Below are 27,269 nucleotides of genomic sequence, written 5' to 3'. Positions count from 1 at the left end.
AAATCGATTAGTCTCATTAGATTTTTGCTGCTTTAGGATAAAATCTTATGAGAACACCTCATTACTTTGCTGTACTTCAAACTGGACTTAAATTTTCTCCCTCTTTTAGAGTGGCCCTTAAGCACTAGCGGCAGCTGGACCCATACCCAACCTCTATGTCTCCTGCCTATGTCTGCCTGAGTCCCTGGCAGCCCTGCGGCAGCTGTGTGCAGTTTTGCTGTTAGGATCCAGTAATTGGAGTACTTAACCCTGTCATGAAAGGACAAGAGAGTGCAACTCCACATCAGCGGAGGATAACCCACCCTTCTCCTCAGTAGGAAGGCAACGAAAGTCATTAGTATATTGACATAGTAGATTTACAGTACAAGGCTCTCTCTGACTCTGATTGTTTTCCTGATAAGCGCTTTTCCTGCTGAGCCTACTTGCCTTGCCAGAAATGTCCTTTAATAAACCTTTCTATCTGTGCAAATACTATTGTTTTCATTCTAAATCTTTTGTGATTTGCATTTTGGACTTAGATGTTTTAACAAATTATATTTGCATGTGATATAACACCAATTTGTTGAATCCTCTCTCATCTCTGAAGCAACTCTGAAAATGAAATTGTGCATCTTCCTCAGAGAGCCTGGAAAGAAAATTTGGCAAAAAATAAATACAGAACTCCGCATCACCACAATCAGCACATGCAATGCCACAAAGCCTCTACGCCGACTTTTAATTCTTTCCCGACTGTATATATTCACCGCTTGCAATAATGCATATTTGTGTATTTGGATTACAATAATGCAGAATGCAAATATCCAGGCCATTGAAATCAAGCTCTAGTTTCAGTTAAACTGAATGACTGGCAACCAGAAGCACTAGAGGAGGGAAACCTAGCAAGCACTAATTCTGGATGAAAGGAAAACATAATATTGGAGGAAGCAGAAGTTTGCATGCTGTGGCTGCAAGTTTGGGGTGTTCCGGTAAAACGTTATCACAGGTTATGATGCGGAGAAACGCTTTTTGCCAGCTCTAATTCCTTACTCCTCGCAACCGCCCTCCCTTGGGCTCAGCCTGCGGGGCCTGACGTTTCCCCCAGGACGAGAGGCTTTGACCACCGCCACGGGCGCCGGGCCGGGCTGCCCGGGCTGCCCAGCCCTCCCCGCCTGCCCGCTCCTGCCTGCCTGCCTGCTGTCCCTGCCCAGCCCTCCCCGCCTGCCCGCTCCTGCCTGCCTGCCTGCCGGCTCCTGCCTGCCTGCTCCTGCCTGCCCTCCCCGCCTGCCTGCCCACCCCTGCCTGCCCGCTCCTGCCCGCCCGCTCCTGCCTGCCCCTGCCTGCCTGCTCCCTCCTGCCTGCTCCAGCCTGCCCGCTCCTGCCTGCACGCCCCTGCCTGCACACCCCTGCCCGCTCCTGCCTGCCTGCCTGCCGGCTCCTGCCTGCCCACCCCTGCCTGCCCGCCCGCTCCTGCCTGCCCCTGCCTGCCTGCCCCCTCCTGCCTGTCCGTTCCTGACCCCTCCTGCCTGCTCCTGCCTGCACGCCCCTGCCTGCTCCTGCCTACGCCCCTGCCTGCTCCTGCCTACGCCCCTGCCCGCTCCTGCCTGCGCCCCTGCCCGCTCCCGCCGCCCCTGCCCGCGCAGCGCCGCCGCGCAGCCCCTTCTCCCCTCCGCCCTTGGCTCACCGCTCCTTTCCCTTCCCGTGTCAAGGCGGAGAGGAGGCCGGCACCTACTGCCGAGCCTGTAAAACTGCAGCCGGAGCGGGGTGCGTGGAAAGGCTCCGTACCTGCCCGGTTCCCCGAGGGGCTCCGCGGGGAGGCCGCTGCGCCCCGCGCCCAGCGGCCCGGGCTGGGGGCAGGCAGGGCTTCACAGCCCCGGCCGCGCCAGGCCTGCTCGGAGGCTGCGGAAAGTTACTCGGCAAGGTGCGGGGGTTCCCGCAGGCACGGTGTGGCGGGAAGGGGAGCTGCGTACGTTTCTCTCGTAGCGGCGCACATGGCAAAAGAGGGAACGGCTTTCCAGTAACCTTAAAATCAGGGTGTAATGGGCTGAGAAAGGTGCTATAGTCTGATTAACTAGTTAATTAATCACTTTGCAGCATAAGAACACCAGTCATGGAAGAGCAGGTGCTTTTACACCTAAAAAGCTTTTACACCTTTACACCGTAAATTCAACTCCCTCAAGAAAGAGGTAGCTGGGCACTGAAAGATGGACAATGCCAAAATATCCCTGAACTGTACTGGTTTTGATATTGTATGGAAGACATCTCAAATATTTTATGACAGTGTACAGTAATTTCAAAATCTTAAGGTCTTAATCTTATCAAAACTCTCACTTGCGTACCCTGGCTTTACACATTTCTTTGCTTTCTGTATTTTCGGCCACCTTAGCACAGCCTTTTCTCCATGGCTCTGTCTACTCTGGGCAGACAGCTGGATGTGCCGCTCATAGCTGAGGGAGAGGAAGGTCAGAAGCCCAGAAGCTGCTGCCAGGGTAGCCTTCATCTTATTGCTGAATCTTGAGTTATTTCAAAGCGTTGAGTGTCCACTGAGAGCTTCTTCAGTTTGGAAGGCGATGGAGCTATGTCAAGAAGTAACCACTAGAAGAACTGAAGTTAAACGTAAGGCTACTTCAAGTATGAAGTACAATTATCCTTCTTGCTTTGTTATGAAAGGACGTATCCCAGCTCTTGCTGCCCTTAGAAATCATATGCTTCTCACAGCTGTTGGGAGGCTTGAACTACTTGTCTGTTATAACGCACACAGTTCTCCGTAAACCCTTGAGCTTTAAGAGAAGAAACAGCCACTTCACTACTGGTACCAGATGAACGTTTCCAGGACACATGAAAGTCTGTATAAGCTTGAAATACTCTATCAGTAATTGTTTACATTAGCTATTAACATTTTCGCTTGCAGAGATGAAGGACTGTTCACAAAGAATCGGTACTTAACGGCTAAGCCTTGCCACAGGAAAGCCTCTGGCATTTTATCTTTAAGATTCCAGCATATTTCTGGTGCTACTTTTATACTTATCTGCAATAAAAAGCTGATTCCTCCGAGTGGTTTGGATTTGCTTGAATCAGATTTATAGACCAGGTTTTTAGCATGGCTCCCAGGTATTACAGGAAAGGGGAAAGCTGCTTCAAGTTCCTACAGATGTCCATTTCAGGGCGCTGACGTTTCCAGTAGCTTCCACTTTCCAAAAGCAATGTTTTTATCTACTGGGGAGCCAAGTGCAATGAACTTGGCCTGACATACCTACTTAAGGAGGCGGACTGGTTGTGCAAATCAAGCCAAGGGCAACGGCCAGGGTAAATGGGCACATTTATGGAAAGGAGTAGAAGTTTAGCCCAGGTTGCTCCACCATTTGAAAGACTCCTCCCTTTCCTCTCTCCCCAGCCAAAATGAATGTTGAATGTGGGAAGAGTTTGGTGTCAGGCTCTACTGCCTGTAAGCGATAATGTCAGTGTTTTTATTTAAAAAAAGTCTCCATTTGATGATGTGAGGCAGTGCTAAGCTCTCTGCAGATCTGTGGAGACTGCTGGAGGTAGGATCTCCCGGTGAAGGTTAAGACACAAAAATACGGCAGTCCCATAAGAAACATGCTTGCTTTGCTCCTATGATTTTTGAGCACGGGGCCGTCAGCTCTGAGCAGCGACAGTCCAGCCCCTTACACAGGCAATGGCACTCGCCCCTGGCCCCGGCTAACATGCAAGTTTGTGGCACAAGCATTGCCAGGCCACAGATGGCAAGGAGAATTCTGCAAGCGCATGCAAGCTTCATGCAGACCTGTAAATTATTTTCCTTAGATAACATGCAATAGGCAACCTGGATTGCTTTAAAATGTGTGCTTTAGATCAAAGCTGAATGAAACAAGATGGAACTAGGTCATCCAAGACAGTACACCGGGCGGTCACATATGACTCACAACATATAGCAGATTTGCCCAGCTCACTGCAGGCATCTCAAATGGCACTAGAAACTTAAGTGAGTCAATGCTGGGTTGCTGTGGACTATACTGTGAATGTAGATACATAAGTGTAGGAGTATTAGTATGGGAGCTGAATCCACCCTAACTCTCTAAAGCTATATATCTGTTAGTCTGAGAATTCAGTAGGGCTAATAGTCATTCTTTACTGTTATTAAAGGCCTTAACTTTTTTCTTGTCAAAGACGTGGGTAGCCCTTAGAGACAATGAAGGCAAAAAATCCTTTCATTTCACTTTAAAATACTCTGGTGAGAAAAGTCTTGCTTTGGAAAGTCGCCTAGCTCATTTGTTTTATTTCACAAATTACCCAAGCGCCCATTTGTGCTTTATAACTGGGATTCAGCGTTAGTTCTTGATTAGAAGAGCTGTCATCTGCTTTTCTGTGCAGAAACATGAATCACGAGCAGGCAGTTATTGGTAAAGCTCCGGACCATTTAAAGTCGCAAAGTCAAATTAAAAAAAAAAAAAAGAGAGAGAGGCAGAAAAACAAAAAGCATTTTTGCAGAAGAAGACCCAGGTGAAATTCTCAGAACTTATCTGCGCCGAGAAAGTATCAATAACCGTAAAATTTCACAGCCCCCTTTTTAGAACCGCAGCCTTTACGTTTTGTAGGGGAAATAAAGCTTTGGTTAACCTTGGCACTGGCAGACCTCATTAAAATAACAGCCTGTCACTTTCGAGTTTAAAATAACAGGGTTGTCAGTTTTATATTCAGCGGAACAATCTACGGTCTTATTCTCTGGGAAACGCTGCGGGTGCGCGGGGGGGGGCCGGCAGCAGCGCGAAGGCTGAGCAACACTGCCATCTCCAGGACCCCCCCATCCCGGGTGCTCCCCGGCAGCTGGGGGGACACGATGCTCAAACCCCGCCGAATCCGTGCCGTACGCACTTCGCTTTTTAAAAGGCTGGAAAATAACCCGTGGTCAAGCGCGTGGTGGTTCGGCAACCGCTTGGCATTTAAATTTATGTTGCGAGAAAGTGTGGAAATGTATAATGTATGAAAAAATAATCTCCATATAGAGCAAATAAAGTTCTGCTTCGCTTGTTCCAAATCAAAGCACGGCACCCTCGCTGAGGTACCTAATGTGCATTGAAATTTTGGGCACCTAATGAGCTGTTCTAAACAAAAATATGCACCTAAGCTCCCTATATCTAATCAGAGGAGAAATGGAGGTGCCTTAAAAAAACCTCTGAGAGAGAGATCCTCTTTAGCTGAATTCAAACACCTGGGTGAGAGAGAGGAGCCCAGTTCAGTTGCTTATACATAAGTGCCTAGTGCCTCTGAGACGTCTATATGAAGATGGCAGATGTAACAAAGGACATACAGGAGACACGTCTTTCTCGAGGGGCAGCCCCTAAAACTTAGGGGTCCAAGGTAACTGCTTTTCATTAAGCCCAGTTTACAAGGAAAACTGTGTGTCAATTAAAATACCCAGCTGCCCTATACGACTGCTTGTGACATAAAATTCTTGCCCTGACTGTGACACCCACATGTAGCAGAGACATAAACATAACCAGTTAGAAACAGTATATAACATGTGCTTGCTGACCTAGTCCTTTTAAGCAAATTGTTGGCCATTAGTCTTAGAAGGCTTTCAGATTAAATCCCTAATGGACATAAATACTGATCAACGTATCAAAGTCCGGCGCAGTTTTCTGCTGGTAACGGCACAACGCAAATCAGATTGTGATGATCTGTGTGTTCTTCCTAGCTGGCCATGCCCACGATGAAGGGCATGCTCTTCACGATCCCACATGTGGCTCAGGTGGTCAAGCGCCGTATCCATAAATCTGTTATCAAGCTGCCCGTCATTCTACAAGCTCAGGATCATTTTTAATAAAGCCTGCAAGGGTGCTGGGTGCATGGCTGGGTATGTTAGACACGTCTGGGGAAAGCAAGCAGCGGGCAGTTGAAAACTGCCTGGTTTTCCACCTGGAAATAATGTAGCATGAAGAAGTGACATTAGTTAAATGTTGCTTGTGAATTAAAGGGCAAAGGAGTATGTGACTAAAGAAACTACACGGACACAAACGTGGCTTGTGATGGCTGCTTTCATGTCTTTTCTCTAAGACAAAACCCCAGGCCTCTTTCTGGTCACTGTAGCTGTTCTGTTAGTTCAACACACTGGTAGGATAGACTTGACATACCCTGAAGTCCCTGAAATTACAGCACCTCGTCACAAGCATCCACTTGAAACATCTTCCGAGTGGCTATGCCGCCACATACCAACCCACAGGACGTCATCCAGAGTGGCAACCCCGGTACACCAGAGAAGCAACATCCAGTGAGCAGCCAGAGACATTTGTACATTTTTCCAGGGCATAAAGGCTTAACTCTCAATGGGACTTTGCACTGAGCTGTTTCCGAGCATCCCCAGAGAGAAGGTATCATCAGAAAGGCAAGCTGAATATTCTTCTTGCATTTCAAAAGGCAAATCTTCCCAAATTGCAGAATAAACAAAAAAAAAATGCAATGAAAAAACATCAGGAAGAAGAAAAGAAGGTTAATGAGAACCATTTCTTCTTAACACAAGCAAGACTCCATACTATTTTATTTCATTTATTGCATTAAACCTCGGTCAGTTTTGGACGCATTCCACCATCTTTGAACACTATTTTAGCATCTTCTGATATTCTCTGTCTGCAAGAGTAGGGATTATATTGGCAGGGATGATAAATCTGGATGGACTTGCCAGGAGAGGACTTGGCAGGAGAGGAGGAGGAAAAAAAGGAATTTACTTCTTAAAAATTATTTTAGTATTTTAAAATTATACCACCTTTAAAATTTGCTTTTTGGCCCCCATTGCTTCTGGGTGCACATTATCCCACTGCCAAAGAAGCGCATTTCCATTGGAAATGAAACCAAAGTGGATTCCATGGGCAATTGGCTACCCACTTCACAAACAAGTCTTCTTTGGGTCTTTCATGCTTTATAAAAGGTAGTCATCTCAGTTCTAGTTCTGCATGGTATTTTCAATGCTTTTTTGAATTCTCCTGGTGAGTCTTTCGATTTATCCGGACGTCCTGAATTAAAACAAGGAATGCTAAGGTCTGATTCCTGCTAAAATGAGGGGCTTGCTTTTTAGATCACTTCATTACTTTGGAGTGCAAGGTGAGTACAGAAGACAGAAACGTTGGTTAGCTTTATCTACCTGCTTATAACTGGGCCCATGCTGGTAGGACTGGAATGGAGCTCGTGGGTGCTGTTCCAAGTTCTGCTGAGGGATTGCATGACGTATGTAACTGCCTCGGTCACACAAGAAGTCAGTGGCAGAAATAAGAAATAAGAAATAAGAAATGAACTGTATTTCTCAATGTAGGGCATGTAACTATACCATTTCTATAACTCTGGATACGAATTTCTTTTTGGAAATGATGCAAATATTTAACTTTTCTCACCTACACAGTAACGCCTTTCTTCTGTTAGCAATTATAGATGAAGGCCAGGCTATTTTAATATCCATTTCTATATATCCCCCAGTAAATTAAAAATGTAACTCTTTGCATGGCTCTTGCTATATCCTTTTTCTTATCAGAGAGAAAGTATTGCAATTCGAAACAAATTTAGTACCTTCAAAGTAGCTGAAAAAAAGTAGTTCAATATAATATCAGGGCTACATCAGGAAGATAGCTAGGGAAAGTCAGGCTAACTACAGCCAAAGAGATCTGGCTGTCTTAATCCAAATAAATCTCTGCTAGAGAAAGTGGAAAGGAAATATGTAAAATATCAAAATTGCATATGTCTCGTGTTTCAATGTTTCCACAGAGCCTAACTGAGCTTGAAAGTTAATCTTTAATTCAAAGACTGGAAATACCGAGGAATCATTTACAAGGCCACAGGTCACTAGGGGGATACAGTAGTCTGACTTCGTAAATCACAAGCAAGCAATGTTAACTGAATCCTTAGTGGCTTTTATCTCATTTTCAAGGGACTGTACATCTGTTACATATTTTTTAAATGCTGGTGGTGATCAAAACGATGTATGGAGGAACATGCGTAACCATGGGGACTACTAAGAGACTTTCTGTGGTCATGCTTGAGGAGATCGCAGACCTCCAGGGTTTCGGAACTGAAGCCACCGAAACCCACAGGCAAAAGTTTTACGTGCCATGGCAGGCATTACATCACCTAATTCTATTCTGCATTTAAAGTTACATTAAAGGTACTCCAAAGTTGTTGCCTGCCCGAACGTTCATCATGCAGAAGTGAACACGGCCATCAGGCTACTCCCTGAAAGAGGAGGTGAATCAATCGGTGTTCGTTATTCCTCTTTCAAGGCCATCAGAAACCACACTGCACTTCCAGAAAACCAGTTTCAGCGTGAGGTTCAAGGAACTGTTTACGTAGATGTGTAAACTCCACTGCCAAAAGCTGAGAGGGTTAACAGACGTCCGGTCACACAGCAGGAAAGAGCAAGACTTCGCAGCTGAGTCCACAAGTTGTTTAAAGCTCGATGGTGAAATAATGCAATAGGGAAGGGAGGATAGCTATGAAGGGAACAATCTGAGCAGGATAAAAAGTGTTAAAACGCACCCGAATTGGAGACATCTAGAGAGGGCCGCAAATGGTAACCTGTCCCTCAGCTGTATTCATTTTTGCTATTGCTGCTTTTTGCGAGTCATGTAAATGTCTCCCTCCCCCCCCAGGTTCTAAAATGGGAATGACACCTCGGGGGATGTCTGAGATTTAATTAGCTGTCATTTACCAACAATCCTGGGTAAAGTAAGACCATCTTACTTTAGCAGGTGCACTTCTGAAATGCAGAAAAAAAAATCTTTATTGTTATGAAATTTAATGATTTGTTATCTGTATGCAGTGCACATATAGAGTATGTAAACATCATTTATTATCTTCAGGAGTGACTGGGGAACAGGAGTCCTCATTTTGATTCTCAGGGAGTATCTGGAGAGCCTGTGCAGCATGTGAGCTGTGAGGACCTCTCTCCGTTCTTTTGCTGACTTCTATGAAAATACAAGGTTGTACTCCAAATTACAGCCCTTACAAGGGGTGTTGACTCACTTGTGGTTCAAAACAGAAGTCCGCAGTCCTTGAGAACCAGCTGTAATTTGATTATGGTAGAAATCTGAATATAACTCTAAACATCTGAGTTCTGAATAGGTTAAACCAACTTCCAGATAGCAATGAAGTTCTTGCTCTGAAAACTAATTACTCATCACTGACATCAATCAGATTGCTTGTGTAAATAGTTATCCAGGCACAAGCAATAAATGAGAAAATCTGTCCCTTTGACTCTCATGTTCCCCAACTGTATATGAATGGACCCTCCTCCCTATAAACCCTCCCCCCTACATTTTCTATAGGATTTTTCCATCTGATTTACTGCACCGTGACCTAACAGGAGTTTACATATGTCTCTGTGAACAGTGGGCAGTTAGTGAGTTGCTTGTGCTGGTTAGCTGTACCAGTACGGGCCCTGGGGTTTTTACCCTCAGCGTGGGCGGAAGGGGAAGAGGAGAGGCTGCTGTCTGCCCAAAGACCCTGGTCCCGTGGACCAAAGACATCCGAAAGGGCAGGCATCCTGGGACCATCCCCGCTGCTGCTGAAGGCTTGCCCACAGTCTGTAAACTGGAATTTAATTTTTGGCTTGACAGGGCTCCCCTGTTGAGACTGTAAAGGCTTGCAAATGCTGCTAGTATCTCATATGAAAAAAGCAACTAGGGCTTGGCAAGGGGTGTGGAAGAGATTTATAAGGTGTCTATCATGGCAAGAAACACTGTCAACAACTCATGCAGGTAAATACTGTCCTACTTATTTCTTACGGATGAAAGTGCAGACGGTGCTTCTGAAATCACATCCGTGGCTGTTTCTATGTCCTGGCTTATAAAGTGACATTCCACAGAGTTTAAGCATGGCAAAGCAGTGTGGGCCGTTTGCTCAGAGAGCTATCATGTCTTCAGAACAAAAGATAAAAGAGATAAATAGCCAAGTACAATATTGTACCTCAACAACCTAAAAGCCAATCTCAAAACTGAATGGAAGAATGGAGAGCTTTTATTTATTGGTTTTTTAAAGAATAAAGCTCAGTGATTTCCTTTGAAAGCTATTCAACAAGCTCCCCTAAATCCTATTACAACTTAATGTGAAATGCATCTGTTTCCATAAGAACAACAGTGGCACCATTTATCCTTAGTAGTCTGTCCTTTGTTGTGTTTTCTATCTATTCTTGTAAATTTTTCCACTGTAGTAAACCAAATGCAAAACAAGAACTGATAACATTTTAGCCATTCATTTATTAAGTTGATGCTGGAAATTCAGTTTGTTCCTGCTTGTTGCCTGAATCATGCCAAAATAAATTACTGTTCAAGGAGTTTATAATGTAAAGAAACTGTTTTGATGCTGTCCCAACATTTCTTGAACGTGAAGTCCGTATCCAGCTACAGATATTTATCTGCACCTAGCAGCAAAGATGGATAGAGTCTCTGCATGCACGAATATACACAAACTTCTCGCTGTTACTGAGATCCAAAGGTACTGCAATGTATTCAGCCTGTGTATCTTAAATCAGTTCAACATCAGCTCAGCACTGCATAATGTTTTTAAAACCTGCACATGTAGCTCTAAATATAATATTTATCTAAGGCATGACCAAGTTGGCGGGTGAGACATTTTGTCTGATGTACACGGTTTAACTGAATTTACATTCAGCAGACTGTGAGGCATATTAATTCTTGGAAAGATGTATATTTAGAAAACCTTAGACAAATGGAGACTAGAAAGAGCAAGATGTAACACACTTTTTATTAATGTCTTGCCTGTGGAAAAAGGTGACTTTGATTATTTGTACTCTCCAAACCCAAATGCTGAGTGCCTTGCTCGTAAATACAGGAATTTAAGTTTTAGCACCTTCAGCCCTTTTAACCTTCACCATCATCACCATTACGGAATTAAACAACCTATTATTTAACACGATAGTTAGCGTGGCTGATGTTTTTAACCTGTTTTCCCTCTCGTTGTCTCTTAATCAGGTAACAGACATTAAAGAAAAGCTAAAGCTCTCTAAAAAGTTCTGGTCAACATTACCCTACACAATCTGCAAGGATGAGCGAGTGACAGCCGGTCCGTCAATCGAGGAGGACTGCTGGAACGGCCACACCAAGGCGAGGTGAGGTGGACCCCTCTCCACCACACTCGGTCCAAATCCCCATCCAGCCTGAAGCAATCACGAAACTGAGGGCATCTCACTACACTGTTTATAAGAGCGAAACGGAAATGGGGAGAACGAGTAATTGTCCACACGCAGCTTGTAGCCGAGATTGCTTATTGTCAAGGTGCCATTAAAGCCAGAGTGTGAGTCAGGGTAAATGTGCACAGCATGTCAGCATGTGAACACAGAAAACGTTCATTGGTTCAGCTCCAGAAGGATAATTTATACTGAGATTTCAAAGAGCTCTTTAGCTCCATTTAGCATCCCTGTGTTGGGACTGACAGCTTGTGAAGCAATTGCACTCTCGGGATATCATACTGGGATGAAACAGAAATTGGAAACTCGGCTCTATTTGCTATTGGCTGGCAAAGCTTAGGGCTATTTGCTGGGGAAAGAAAAAAAAATGAGAAATAGCCAGCAGAGAATAAATGTAACACTTCTACTTATCTTGTGTAGAAGGCTTGACCTTATGTTACTTCATCAGAGATACTGTGGTCATCTGCCCTTGTTTGTGATGAGTTTTCTGTGAGTTTTAATTTTGAAGTTTACTTGGCTCTGGCTGTGGCAGGGCTGGAGCTGGCAGATGAGCAGGTGTCTCCAAAGATCCCCGTGTGGATTCATCAGCTGACAGAGGAGAGGCTCTGATCATCCCTGCTGAGAAAGAGGGAGGAATTGGCTGCAGGACCACAGCAGGGGCAGTCAGGTTTCAGGTCTGCAGCGGAGGCCTGTGCTTTTGGGGAGACAGGAGGAGCGGAGAGGTTGGAGTGTCTGGTGAGCGCTGAATCCGAAGAGCAGTGATGCTTTCTGGCACTCAGGGACTAGAATCTTTATTTTCCTTTTACCTGATGATACAAATGAAGCCAGAATAAAAAAAATGAGCCAATAACAAAAAAACCCCCCAAACATACCAAAAAAAAAACCCAACAAAAAAAGTGAGACAAGCACATAAAATATAAAAACTCAGTGAAAATAAGACAACATGGGAAAAAACTCACAAACCTGGTAAATGTCATTTTGCATGGGTGGACGGTCAGATACGTAGATAGATTACACCCACCCCATCATCTAACCCTTTTTATAAGGCACACGCTTTACAGGGGGAGGTTTTGCGCTGAACGCACACTTTTTCTCCTAGCCTTTCTACATAATGCTCAAAAGAATTCATTTCACAGATGAGAGCAGAGGGCTGTTTGGGATGCTGCTAGCCCACTGAACCCACTTTGAGATGCACATGAACAAATCTGTCCAAAAGCATGGGTCGCTGCTCAGTTCCTAAGTCCCAGATCCAGAGAAAGCCCCTGGGGACTCTGCGGAAGACAGCTAGGAGGAGCGTCTGGCTATTACAGGACTCATCACAAAGGAACAGTGTGAAGAGAGAAACAAAAACGTGGTTTTATCTTCTTTATAATCTCTTTTCTTGTCGGTGGGCTTTGTAAGATATGAGCCCAGGCTGATGTGCTGCAGCAGTTAAATGGAGTTTCCAGGCCTCCCAGCTGGATGCCGTGCATCACATCAGGATGCATGCATTAATAAGAGATATATGCTACTCTTTCTACTAAAGAGCAGTCACACCAGCCTGCTAATATCCCTCCTGGTTGCCATGACCAACGCTAGTGTTTGTACCACATCTGGCCAATACTTTTCAGATGTCTTCTGCTCCTGCACTGAAGGGTCTGGCACAACTTCCACATTTGTTGGCAGTTACGGAGGTGCATTTTATGCATGTAGTTTTTCACCCTCCTTTTGCACTATTTATCTTATGAGAAGCCTGGTTATTTTCATGATGCCTTCTGAGATTAATGTTCTGGAGCCATTGAGAAAAGCTATCCTCTGCTGATAATCTCCTTGATAATTTAACACAGACATTTCCCTGGATGTGGAATCACAACTTCAAAGCATCACCTGAAAATACCGTCTCAGCAGGCCCAACCACTGCTCCTCTGTCCAGTTTCTATTTCATATCCATTCACAAAAGAAATGTATAGTCCTAGTCTTAATAACAGAATTCAATACATGCTTCAGGTGGAGAGAATAGTGGTAAATCAGAGAGATACCATAGAATGCCATGGCCTGTATATGAAATAATATTGAAAATATTATTGAAAAATAACTAACTTTAGATGCAAAATCACCTCTTGGCTGGTGAACAAGGACATTTACTGCAGCATAAAGAAAACCCATAAATGTTTCCTTGATCATACTGATTAGTATCTGATATAAACGCTAGTTCGCAAGAACAAGGGTGGCAAAATCTGGCCAATATGCATATATCTATTTGTGTTCACTGTATCACCCGTCATAAGCACCCCTGTGCTATATGAAGAGTTGCATTTTGAATTCCAGGGAATATTACAACAGCTTATGATAGAAAAAAAAGGAAATTTAGCCACCTCCTGTTTTCCTAGACATTAATACTACAAATAAGAAGACATCACGGTGTTGCCTACTGTTGGGAAAGGAGATTGTTGCTGGGTTTTGATCAGATCCTGTGGTGGTATAAAGACTTAGAAACTTTGAACTGCCAGACAGACATTACGCCTCATGTTTCATTTTACATATCACCTTTCAATGCTGCTTTCACAGGCGAAAAGAGTTACAAACCTGAGATCACAGAAAATGAAAGCTAGGCTTTCTCCTGAGAGAGGCATTACACCAAGGTCACTGTGGTTATTACAATCCCCAGATATCACTTTGCTACCATGATTAATTTACAGTGGCACCAGGTCGCCAAATGAAGGTCGCCAATTCACGAATAATCATGGGGTAACAAGAGTCATCCATTTGGTGTTCTGGAAGGGTGCACTTGGCTCGCTGCTGATCTTGTACAAAGAATGGTTTTAATCAGGTCACATCAGGCAGAAACCAAGTGCTGTGGAAATGGGAAAACATTTATTAGATGGATTAATCTCTTTTTGGAAAAATCTGTATTAAAAATAATAATAATAGCTACTTCAGACAAAGTGCCTTTTAGAGAGATGCCCAACAGAACTTCCCCATCATATCTGTATTCACAAAAGAACTTGAACATAATTTTATGTTTAAAGAATTAATGTCTTCTGCCAGATGCCCAGAGACAGATTTTTTAAAGATATTTAGGATCTAAAAAACATCATTAAGACCAAACTTCAAAAGTTTAGCTCCTTTCCCATATGCAGATAAATTCTTAACAACAGCTGATAACCTCTTCACTGTTCTCCAGAAATTAAGGAATTTTCCCAGAATGACGGAATTCAGGCTTTAGGAGTTAAACCAAATTCAAGGTATTAGCCCTTGAATAAGTGACTTTTACTGAAGTGAGAACAGGAGCCAAATCCGCAACCACTCTGGTGGTCAGAAGAACCTTGAATTGCTCCAACCAACTCAGCCAACTCGTTTCAACCAACCCACTGTGCTCATGCACTATCATCCTGGTGCTCCTGCTCACCAGGGCTATAGACCTACTAATATGTCCTAGCTCTGGAAGGCTGCAACCTATGGAAGAGATGAGACCTGCATTCCTTTCCATGAGGAACCTATCACTCCTCCGAGTACAGTGAAGAAGAAATAGAATTATATATGAGACAGACAGTAACTATAAACAGAAAAAAAAATAGAGAAAGATAAGGAATAAAAGGAAAAATGAACACTGTCACTTTCAACATCTAGCTCAAAACTACAAGGTATTTCACCAAAATGAACACAGGATAGAGTCTCAGCTGGCCTGAAATTTTCTTCTTCTCCTGCCATAGGTAGGTGAGTGCCTACTTCCCCGGCAGACAGCCTTTAATTCCTGGTGAAATTCAGGTGGGAAGAAAGACTCACCAGACCAGTGCCTGCCCTGGGAAAGTTGCTCATTGCTGACCAGCAAGGCTTGCAATGAGAATGAGTTGAATGTCCTTTACCTGGAGGTATGCAAAGATAACCATTTAGCACCACTAGTGAAAGTGTGAATAAACCACTTCTCAGTAAGTGCGAAAACTGCCTATTCTTAATTGATGACTCTAGTTTATTTTTTCAGCTTCTTCCTTCCAACAAACTGGCAGATGAGCCATGTTCTCCCTCTCCTTCTGTCTCCTCAAGCTTTTCTCCAAAGTGGAGGGGGAAAAAAAAAAACCAACCCTGAAAATATCCTATGGGGATTACCTCCTGAGCAAACAGAATCAGATGAGGTGATCTAGTTAGCCAAACAAGCCAATTTTCCACTGCACTTATCTTTCTAGACCAGCTGTGACTGCCTACCCCCAGCCCAGCCTGAGTAAGCCTGTGCTGTATTTTGTACTCTATTGCCTACAGTTCTGTGGACCTGGAAAAACTCCAGTACTGCCTAGGTGGGATGCTCCAGTCATACTGTAAGCAGCTGCTGCAGCAGCAAAATGTGGAGAACACTGCCCTTGAAGGCAGATGTCTTTTAAAAACCAGAAGATTCCTCCTTTTCTGTTGTTTTTTCATAGCTACAGCCTTTATATGTATGACCTGAAAGATTCATCAATCATTTTTAGACTTGAAAAAGAAGCAGACACCCTGGAACATTAACTGGATATAAAAACAAAAAAAATTAAAAAGTGGTTTTAAATAGGCTTTGCGGTGCTTGGCTATGATGTGCCAAAAGACATCTTTGTTGTGTGTGCTGAGACAAGCAAGAACTGTGGAAAGGCTAAGAGGAACAGAAAGCATTAATATTTTAGAAAACAATGTAAATTACACTAAAATCCTGACATAGCTGAGCAAGGAGCAAACAGCAGAAAACAAACAGTATTGTTCAGCTTCTCTATACTCAGAGGGCTAAGAAAGCTGATTTTTTTTCCTAGGAGGATGCAAAGAACAGACGCTGATTCAGGTTGGCACTTCGTTTCGTTTCTAATGGCCATACAGTTCTTGTAATGGCCAGGCGTACGACGAGATCATTAATGAGAGCAGAAGCAGCAGCAAAGCTTAAAATTCACAGGGGTGTCTCCACTTACAGAACTGCAGCAGAAGCAGCTGTGTTCAACAACTTTGCCCAGCCAGGAACAAATCTTCTGTCAAAAAGTGGTCCCAAGACATGGCTTCCTATTCGGTGTGACTTAACCCTACCCCACACACATCAAAATGCTTTTGTCAGAACATGTGCCGGGCTGCCTCTCAGAGGCTGTCACTCACGAAACACCTTGGGCTGTGTCTTCCCATATCTGTACTAGTCCTTTCAAGACAGGAAAACAATTCAAAGATATTTACATTCAATATAGGCTCTTCTGACTTTTTTTCCCCCCCTGAAGAAATAGGTGAACTAGTTCAGTAATGAGGGCAGAATCCAGCTTCACATTCGGACATGTAAGTTCATGCATTTAAGTATAGATGCCTGTGGGTGAGACAATAAGGAGTCATTTGTGTTGCCGAGCAAGAGTACTCTCATTTGAGACTCTCCGGCATGTCTGAGATGAGTATGACACAGGACACTACCTCCCATCTGGACCAGAGCCTGGGCAAGAACTGCTAGAGCATCTTAAAAATCATCAATGTTAAGGTGCCTGAAGAGAGCTTCAATATCCTGTCAGTGTAGTCAATGAGGCAGTTTTCAACTGCCTAAACACACTTATCTACTGGTATGTGAGATGGTCTGAATCGTCAAGACACCTTCATGGAGCTGGCAAATGAGACACCTGACCTACGGGATATTCAAACCCTACTGGAGTGGCAGCAGGACACCAAGCAGCATATCCCCCAGTGGCTAAAGTGGCACTCAAAACTCAATTTGGCCGCCTAAAGAAAGACACCTAATAGCATTTTAGATGCCGCAGATGTACAAGATCTCCCCCTCAAGCCTGTAGATATGATGCAGGACCTATGGGAAACCCACAACTTTCAGGGCTAGTAATGAGAAGAGGAGGAATAACCAAGAGCATTCAAATGGCACCAGATGTCTATGTTTGTGCAACTAAATCCCAGCAGATGAAATCTAATGAACTAGTCATCTGGCCAAAGGCACATGGGACTCCAACAGCTGTCCCTGCTCCACTGACGAATAAACTCCTGACTAGTTTTGACTAGATCTTGTGTTCACCAGATCTGGCAAGAGTGGGACTCTGCTCAAATGCAGACACTTGCATTTAGGCCTACAAGTTTTAGTATCTGTATAAACCTAAAGATGAATCCTCAGCCTCTCTAATTCTTTTGCTCTTCTGCCCTAAATACCAAGAGGCTCATTCGCCTGGGAATTTAAGTATCCACCTAACCTTTAGGCAATCTTAAGGTAATGGATTTCTTGTGACCCACATCCAGTATGGCTCCCTTACACATCTAGGTGAGGTGCACTGGACTGTTCTCCTGAGAGGTTAGCCCCTCCGTGCGAGGAATGCTTTGGGGATCACCAGATCCTGAGGCAGATACTGGGGGGTATGTGACAGATTGACTGAATCAGTTCCTACGACTGAATGGGCTGGCCCATTTCAAGTCAGATGGTCTTCAGAAGGACACCAGATCCACAGTGATCACAGTGCAGAATATGAACCTCAATAAAAAGCACACACCAGAGCACTCTCAAACTGCTTTCAATCTCCAAACTAACTCATATTCTCTCCATATGAAAGGCTTACTAAGAAGTGAGTACATTCTTCTTTTATTGTTGATGATAAGACAAGGTGAAATCAAACATAAATCAGTCAAAGAAAGCCTGTGAACTGCCGTTCAGAGCTAGCCATAGCTTCTCATGGATGGCTCACAATAAAGAGCAGCTAACCCTTCATAAACAAGGAAAGCAATCCACATGAACGCTCAGTGATTTCAAATCACTTCTAGCTGCTAACTGCTATGGCCATTGTCACGGACAAGATACCGGGCAAGATGGACATCCTCTCTGAGCCGGTAGGGCAATTCTTACATTCTTACTTTTTTTAATCAACTGCACCTTAAAATCACTGATTTACTTCTAGGCTGAGTAATTTATCTACAGCAGCCATTTCATTTGTAGAGAGGTGTGACAGATGGAGGTGCTGTTCCTTTGCAGCCCAGAGCTTCCCTGTGTGCCAAGGTCTCCATCCGGCTGCCTCCAGGCAGCCCTGCAGAATTATTTCCAATTTCTATCTCTGGTGATTCATAACACTGCGGTCTGCAGTCCTCCGTACTAGGGGAGGTGACTCTGTATTCTCAGCGCAGTTAAGCCTGTAGCACAGGAGTCTGGATGGGATCCCTACAGCACTGTTATTTCTCGTTACGGTAGTAGTGAAACAACAGGAGACACAGTTTGAGGCTGTGTATTTTTGGCAGTCATGTTTTGTTCTTATATGTTCACACTCCCTCCCCCAGGATTATTCTCATGTAAGCTTTCAAAGGCCACTGATGACAAATGAGTCTCATCCTGCAAAGAGAGTACCTATTATGATGAGGCTAAATCCTTCCCTGGTGCAGCAAAGCAGTCCTCATTTTGTGAACCTCCAGAAGCAATACAAAACTTGTCTTCCCTTAACCATGACTTCAGCAGAGAAAGTCCTTTCTTCTCCCTTACTTTCACATTTATTTTTAAGGGATAGGTTTATTTTCCAGACCAATATGAACATAACACTGGCACCAGCACCAAATTTGAATATTGATTGGGGTTGGCACAAATGAGAGCGAAGTAAAATACTCTTAAACTTTATTTGGTACCAGGCGTCATGAAAGTTTGCCGTTAGTAAGCTAGATTGTGCTATCATTACTGGCTGAGCACATACCCACACAAGGAGTCCCACAAACATCAGTAGGGTAGCCTGGTATGCAAACTAATTACAAAATAAATCATTTCCTGATAAAGAATATGAGCAAAGGGTAGATCTGCCCCAAATCCCTTGCAGTCTAAATATGAGACAAAGACAGTAGGTAAATAAAGACGGACGAGAGAACAGGGGAGCAGGGATACACTGTTTTCTCAGGATACCATGGAGCACAGAGAAATAATGATGTCAGGCCTTTATCAGCCTAGCAGCTGTAAAATGCACAGATAATTTTTAACAGAGATTCAAAGTAGGAAAAAAGGTAGCTTTGCAGATGCCTATAAGGAGAGTTTCCTGAGGACAAAGAGCAGCAGGGGACAAAGTGTGCGCATTGAACAAAAGATGATGAAGACTTTTACCATAGGATGATTGGAGGCATGGGCTGATTTTTGTAGGGGAGAGATACCTGCAAAAGCACGCTTGCTGCCTGTGAGCAGCCTAAGACTGCATTTGCAAAGGTCAGAGAAGGGAATGCTGCAGTAATCAAGAAATTATAAGCTAAGAGCCCGAATAAAAAATGCAGATGTGTGGATAGACAGGAAATGCCATACCTTTAAATACGTTATGCACAAAGCACGTGGGAGATGCAAGTATAACCTGTTTGTAAGGAATAAGGACCAAATCAAAGAGAACACTGGAGTCTGGTAAACTCACACCACCATTTATGGGCCTGGGTGTCGGATAGGCTGGAGATGTTCACAGAATCACAGAATCACAGAATCATATAGGTTGGAAAAGACCTTTAAGATCATCGAGTCCAACCATAAACCTAACACTGCCAAAAACCACCACTACACCATGTCTCTAAGTACCTCATCCAAACGTCCTTTAAATACCTCCAGGGATGGCGACTCAACCACTTCCCTGGGCAGCCTGTTCCAATGCTTGATAACCCTCTCGGTGAAGAAAAATTTCCTAATATCCAGTCTAAACCTCCCCTGGCGCAACTTGAGGCCATTTCCTCTTGTCCTATCACTTGTTACCTGGGAGAAGAGACCGACCCCCACCTCTCTACAACCTCCTTTCAGGTAGTTGTAGAGAGCGATGAGGTCTCCCCTCAGCCTCCTTTTCTCCAGGCTAAACAGTCCCAGCTCCCTCAGCCGCTCCTCATAAGACTTCTGCTCCAGACGATGTTGTTCACGGTGGTCAAAAAAGGGATGGAAGGAAGAACTGGAGAAGAAAACTAAGTGCTTCCTTTAAACAAGGAGAGCCATAATGCCTCAAGATAGCCTTCTAAACTATCTCGGAACAACAAATATGCTATATATAACAAAGGAGTTCATAATTTTTAAGCAGAAAGAAATAAAAAGAGAAGAATGCACTGTTAGACGCTTAATTTAGTGTGCAACCATTCATATCAGTAGAGGATCTGAACATGCAGTGACTTACTGCTGGCAGGTGAACCTCTTAGTTCACAGAGCCAGTGCACTTGCTGGGGAGTATGTGGAGAGTTAGGAGGCTGGAGAGCTTAAATCCTTTCTGCTCTCCATGCAGCTGAGCTACTACAAGAGCCTTTAGAGTCTGTAAAATTAAAAACCATATTTTAAAAATGGTTTCACTGGAGCTGTTTAAGAACTGTGTAATCGTTATCAGTGTCAAATTGCTTAGCACAGCATTTACTGTACAGTCTTTTATTTCTGAAACTTACTGCATTTTAAACTAATCATTCATCCTGCTATATAGATACCTGCCTGAGATTATGAACGATGGCTTGACCAACCAGATCAACAATCCAGAAGTAGATGTGGACATCACAAGGCCAGACACCTTCATTCGACAACAAATCATGGCCTTACGTGTCATGACTAACAAACTGAAGAACGCATATAATGGAAATGATGTCAACTTCCAGGATACAAGTAAGAAATCATACACTGTCATTAAATAAGTATATTTTTGAAACACATTTATAAATCTCTTCCCTTAGATAGCTTTCTTTGGTTTTTGTGCTCTGTGCTGCTGACAACATAAAAAAAAGTCTTTTTCTGTCCCATGAAATTCCAGTTATATATTTGTTTCTTTTGCTTCTCTTGCTTATCTTCATGCCAAATGCATCAAGACACTGAGGGCTTTCCATAATGCCGGCAGTCCACTCCTTTTTCAGAAGGGCATTTAAGCACCTAATTAAATCACGGTGGCTTTCATTTGGATGCTCTACTGAATGAAAGTTAGTACCACCAACACTTTCCCGTTCCCAAGGTGTTCATCCCCACCAGGGCGCCAGGTGGAACAGGAACGGAGAAAAGGGACGGACACTGTAACCCGTGGCCCTCATGTTGTTTCCCTCGCTCCTTTGTGCCAGGTGACGAAACCAGCGGCTCAGGCAGCGGAAGCGGCTGTACGGACGACATCTGTCCCACCGAGTTCGATTTCATCACCACCGAAGCACCACCAGTCGACTCCGACAGGAGGGAGGTGGAGGCTTCAGCCACGCAGCCTGGTCAGTCACTGCAGACGTTGCTCATCGTCTTCATCAGTCTCATACTGCAGAGACAGTGGAGATAATCCTAGATCTGGTCAGAGAAACTGTGTTTTAGCTACAGAAACAGTCAACTTTCTTCTTTTCTTATACTCTTGGACAATGGACCATGCCACAAACACTTGCAGTTTTCTACGAGAAGAGAGCAGTACTGCAACCTGCTTCCCTTTTTTGTTTTCCCAAAGAGTACCAGCTGCCAGACTGAACTGCTTCCTGCTTTTTTCAGATATCTCTGAAGACGATATCCACTCTTGAGAGAATTCTTTCTCAAACCTTTATTACAGGAGACTTTCTGAGCTTCATTTCCTTTTATGCTGCAAAAGTAAAAAAGGATCTTATGGTGTGTGTTTTTCCGTAACAAGAAAAAAGAGGGGGGAAGAAAACAAGAAAACAGTTTTCTTTCTAAATCAGGCCTGACTCAAGGCTGCTGCATTTCAACAGAATACCAACAAAACAAGAAAAGACAAGAAAGGAACAAAAAAAATGCAACCGTTCTTCACTGACAGCCAGGTTTCCTTTAGGAACTTCTGTAGGATGATTCAGGTCATCAGAATGATCATTGCTATAGGGAGGAAGTCTGGATTTTTTTTCCAACACAAAAGTATGTCTCAATGGTGAATGTCTTGCACTCCATCTGCCAACCACATCAGACTGGTATGAAGGTAGAGAAGCTGAAAAATAAGTTTATCTTTTAGTATGATAGTAACTCCACTAGCTTCAGAATATCATGTTACAGTTGTTTAGGATTTAAATCTTAATGCCCAGTAAAAAATTGAGTAGTAGCACGATTTCACCTAGCTTCTTTTAGTATTTTTCCATGTTATACAATTGGCACAGATTTCCACTTAGCTCACCATCAGCCGTGGTGGTAATGCTAAACAACGCTCCTGACAAATCTCCCCTCAAGGGTTCAGACAGAAAATAATCTCTTGTGATATAATCTCTTTCCTTTTGTCACTTTCTGACATGGATTAGGACTTTCTGCTACTATGTTCATTATCCTACCAAGACGGCAATTCTCTAATGGACTAACAGCGATGGGATCAATAGTGTGTTTCACATCTAACAACATCTTTCATATCAGTTAATTTCAGTATCACAAGGATTTCTTCTGCAAAATTTCAGAACAAACAAATATATAGTACTGACATGGAGATTTCTTTCACTTTTTTAGTCTTAGTATGATCATCTATTTTTATATATATAAATATATATAAATCACAGATTTTAACTTCTTAATTACAAGCTCAGGGTTGACACTTCTTTGTAAGAAAAAAAATGTTTGGTCAACCAGCTCTTCTTTTTTGTGCTGCTCTGAAAAGTAACCCTTTAATGACTGGTGAGCACGAAAATCAAAGAAGAGAATTTTTTACATATCCAGTTGTCCATTTCTTAACAGGTTTGCAGGGTGGGGGAGAAAACCTCTCTCATATGTGTGTATTTGTGAGAAGCATGTGAGTTTGTGTGATAGGCCTAGAGAAGGACACGGATGTTATTTGTGATGGCAATTGTACTCTCAGATTCTTCAAGGATACATTGCTTTAATAATCATTGCCTAAATGACCATGGTCCTGGAGAGACTTTCCCTAACTTGCATCTGGTCGTAAGACTGGAGGTGGAAGCTGTTTAAATCCTGGACAAATGAGTGTCAACAATTAGATATCAAAACCTTCCCTCTTCCATCGGCCACAGACGAAGGGCTTCTGTGACAATTCTGCGTGGTGTTGAAATGATTTGTCAGAAATTTATTTCCTGATTCTTACGGTGACTCTGGAAATGGTATAGACAAATTATGGAAACACTGTAAAGCCAGCCAACCACATTACAATTTAACAGCAGAGCAGGTAGATCATACCCATTGCAATCTCTTTTTCTTGTCAAATTATAATTAGCTATCGATTTAGGCATGAAATTAAAGTAGAAAACACACAGCACATTAGGATAAGGTATACTTAAGCACTTTTAACAAAAAGTATTTACAAACTATCTATATAACATGTTTAATAAAAAAAGGATAGGTTTCAAGCCACTTGTATTCCATTCTTGTTTTCTTATTTGTTTGTTTACTTCAAAGTACAATGATCTATTCTTCTCGGCGCAGCCTAGTGTGCAGGAGTCATTGGCTAGGTGTTCAGATCACGCGTGTCTTACATGGCCCGTAGCAGTGCTGCCTGCTGCTCTGATGGTTCACTCTAGAGCGGATCTCGTGATTCAGCATTTAATGCCTTCAGGAAGTTAAACAGCAGAGTTTAAGCCAGTTTTCACAGGCTTTTTCGTTGGCCCTGGTACAGCAGGTACCAAGCAGAGGATATTTTCTTTGATGTTTTTTCCTGAACTTGCATATGCAGCTTTCTACAAGGAGACCCCTTTAAAACTCTCCCCTGGTCCATCTCTTTCTACCCATCTCCACACCCTTTCTATGCTTCTCCTCCTCAGCAACCTTGTTTCAGGAAAAGTTGAGTGTCGTTTTGATTTTTCCTCTTGTGTGTTTATTCAGTGGTAACTGATACTGTTTCCACCTGATTATTCTGGGTCCGGAAGCTTATTGACAGCTAACAAAGTCCTCTGAGGCAAGTCCTCTGTTGTACCTGCTCCACACTGCTGGCTAAGGAGCTGATGGACTCCTAGGGTCTTTGTGTTAGCCTCAGCCCACATTTAGGTGATCTGATGACTGTTTTCAGCTGGTGCAGCCAAACTGGGTGTCCAGGGTACTCTCAGCCATTTGTAGACCTCCACGGACTCGTGGGCAAGGAGTAAGAGGGATCCCTAAAAACCAGGGGGTTTGCTGAAGGCTATTCTCACTCGGGGAGCTTGCAGGAGGGGCCCTGCTCTGCTTGGACTGGATCTTACAAACTGCCAGTGAAACAAAAGACCAGACTAATCTTTGCCAAAATGTGGTTGTCTTATGCGAGTTCTGCCAGAAATTTATGTCTTCCATATTATTTCTCCTCTTATTTTCCTACTATGCATGATGATATCTTGTGAGGAGATGGAGATCCCTTTGCATGAGGTATTAGGCATACGTTTCTTTAATAGCCCCTAAAGGCTGAATACACTCTTCATACATTGCATTTTTCTGAGATTAAGAGAGCTATTAAATCTACAGAGCAAATGAAATTGGGAATGAAGGAAAGAAAAGCAAGAGCATTTGTGTTCATAAATGCAAGAATCTACATAATTTCCAATGCTTCTATTTGCACATCCTTTACATCCATTAACTCTTCTTCTAAGGCAATTTTTTGGTGTGCCACAATTTAAATATTTCTCTTCTGTTAGCAGTCGGTAAAGTACGAAATGATAAAGAAGACAATTACCTGTTCAAGAAAGAGGACCTAAGTCCTAAGGAAAAAATCCTTTGACTGTGTAAACCCTTTATGCTCTGCAATCTAGAAGTTCTTGCTATTTTCTGTCCTTTTACAGTGGAGGCTTTTAAAAAATTAGATGCAATGAATAACACAACCAGTGCTGTAGAACCCTGTGAGGTTTTCCATTTTAATATTAATTACATTGATTTTACATTGTCCCCAAATTTTTAGTGTTCCCTGTACTGCAGATTTTTCTACTGATGACTCAGCACACACTACTGTAACTGCGGTGCAGACTACCTGAACTCTGGCTAAACTTAGGCATTTAAAAAAAGACAATCAGAAAGAATTGAAAAGAGAGGGTAAAGATTTTCTGCTACAGGGGAAGAGCAGAGGAGCCTGTGCCTCAGGGTTCTGGTAAGGGCTGATCTATCCCAGTTCCCTGAGAGGCATCGCAGAGCTCTGTCGATGGAAAGCTCCCAAAATCTGAGTCTCACTCATACAAATTATCCTAGTTCTGCGGGATTTTTAGGAATGACGATTCCCACAGCTGTGTGAACCAGTTTGAGCTGTTTCCATGCAAAATGGCTGTGAGCTAGAGCTGTTCCTGGGAAGTGGACTGTGCGTGCAATGTCTCAGCAGGCAGCAGTTGCCTTCAGTTTACTAACCAACCCTGAGTCGTTATCAAATGTAACTATACTTATTCACTGAGACTTTTTTATTACTTCAACATGAAAAATAAATTACAGCACCAATGCAAGTTGTGGTTTTTGTTTTTAATTTACTTCCAAAGATAATCCATTAAAACTGAATACAGAAAATTTTTGAATGATTCTGCTGGGAAAATCAGGTTTCTGCAGATTTCATTATGGAAACAAATGTCTGAACAAACTTCAGATATTAAGAAGAAATCCACATTTCAAAGACTACAAAGTTCTATTTACTATATTAACCCATAAATTTTCAAACCTGCTGGATGACAATGAATGGAGGTAACAACCGTGCAACATCACATAGAACTGCAAAAACCCTCATTTCAAAGGGAATTTCAACAGTCAAAGGCTAAGACTCATCTGTGGGGCTGAGAATAGGTTGTCAAAACACAATAGACACAGCAATGCATACTTCCAAGAAAATTAGGGCAGGTGATGCACTGAACAGGGCAATGTTTCCATTACAGCCACTCACATGGACTGTGAGGATCATATTAATGTGTAATTATGACCCTTTTTTGATAAAACAATGATAAAGACCAGAGTACCATGGTAATAGGGGACATGAAAGATAAACAATATGATATTAACCATTTTCTCGTCTGTTAAAAAGCATAGGAGACCTAATGGAGAACCAAGAACTTTGAAACTGATTTTTAAAACAAACTTCTAGCACTAGGCAGGAGACATGGTCTCAAATTAATTCAGTCAGAACATTTTCCAACAGTCTATCCTATTCAAATCTGCTGACCAATATAATCACTTGAGAGTAATTTGCCAATGTAACACAAAGTGTTCACTTACAGTACTCACTGCTTTTTCTACTAAACTGACTACATAGTTTACAGTTCTGATTGTTTCCATGTGTTCGTATAACAAACTAACTTGTGCATTGCACCTGTGTGAAATCCCATCCCCGTGGCAAAGCAAATGAGAGCTTTGTCGTTAACAAGGATTTTGATGATAATCAGGGAGAAAAAAGTAAGTCCTTTTTTCTGGAAGCTGTTCATATTTGATTTCTTTCTGACTCTCAATAAAACAGCAACATTGTCCATAAAAGAGGTGACATGAGCATCCTCACCTATACGTTTCCAAACTTTACTCCAAAGCAGTTGCAGTCTTTCTGCCTGGCTTCCCCACAGCCAAGGTCTCTGGACTGTCCAGAAGTTGAAGAAAGTCACGTAGGTTTGTCCATTGCTTAAAGTCTACACAGTTAAATCAAACCGTTTCAAGAAAATGGGTCAGTATTTCAATCAGCTGTCACTTCACCTTTATTTTTAATTATGTAGCATTGATACTTAAGAGTGTAACATGCATGAAAGGCTTTTGTCTCATGGTGCACTGGAAAAAAAATTTCTTCTTGCTTTTCCTCCTTTATTCTGGTACCAGGAAATCTGTGAAGCGTAATACTTTAAGCACTAGGCAGCATCCAGCGGTGTAGTTTGTTTATCAAACTAAGAACAGCTGCATTACCAAAAGAAGTTCTCTTTTTTCTTGAAAGGGATTAGGGAAAGGGATTATCCATTCATCATTAGCAAAAGAGAGGTACAGAATGGCAACTATTTACTATATAGTGGGGTACCATCTGTCAGTATCTCTGAAGACCTTTTAAAGCCAAATTTTCAGGGAAGACAAATCTAGTTCCTCTAAAATAGAAATCAGTGTGATTTTCTGCCTTGAAAAAAATGCCAAGTATATGGCTTTCAGCTCCAAGCGTTGGGGAAGTTGGAAAGAAATTTACCTTCTTCGAAGTGAGAGGCTAGCCATTTAGGCAGTTCTGCTGCTCTCAGCTCCTGGAGCTGCTTTTATACGTCTCCTGGGTTCTGCCAAGCTCCCACGCAGATCACCTGAAGCAAGGAGCCTCCTGGGTGTGCAAGTTGTCCCTGCCGATGGTGGAGTATGTTCTTCCAAGATGGTTAGAGAGACAACTGAGGAACGAGTGAG

The 27,269-nt window shown here is 42.9% G+C and overlaps 1 protein-coding gene across 1 annotated transcript in view; it reads left to right on the top strand.

Annotated features, from left to right (window-relative positions):
• GPC6 (glypican 6) overlaps nt 1-21,333 on the top strand; it is a 775,473-nt gene extending 754,140 nt beyond the window's left edge. The window contains exons 8-10 of the mRNA XM_075491966.1: nt 10,947-11,083; nt 20,512-20,687; nt 21,131-21,333. Of these exons, the coding sequence (XP_075348081.1) occupies nt 10,947-11,083; nt 20,512-20,687; nt 21,131-21,333 (516 nt within the window). The remainder of the gene's footprint in view (nt 1-10,946; nt 11,084-20,511; nt 20,688-21,130) is intronic.
• Nucleotides 21,334-27,269: the final 5,936 nt, after the last annotated feature.

This window comes from Mycteria americana, chromosome 1 (assembly GCF_035582795.1).
Source record: "Mycteria americana isolate JAX WOST 10 ecotype Jacksonville Zoo and Gardens chromosome 1, USCA_MyAme_1.0, whole genome shotgun sequence".
Lineage (NCBI taxonomy): Eukaryota > Metazoa > Chordata > Aves > Ciconiiformes > Ciconiidae > Mycteria > Mycteria americana.
Note: the sequence above shows the minus strand (reverse complement) of the source record. Positions and strands in the feature narration are given on the sequence as shown.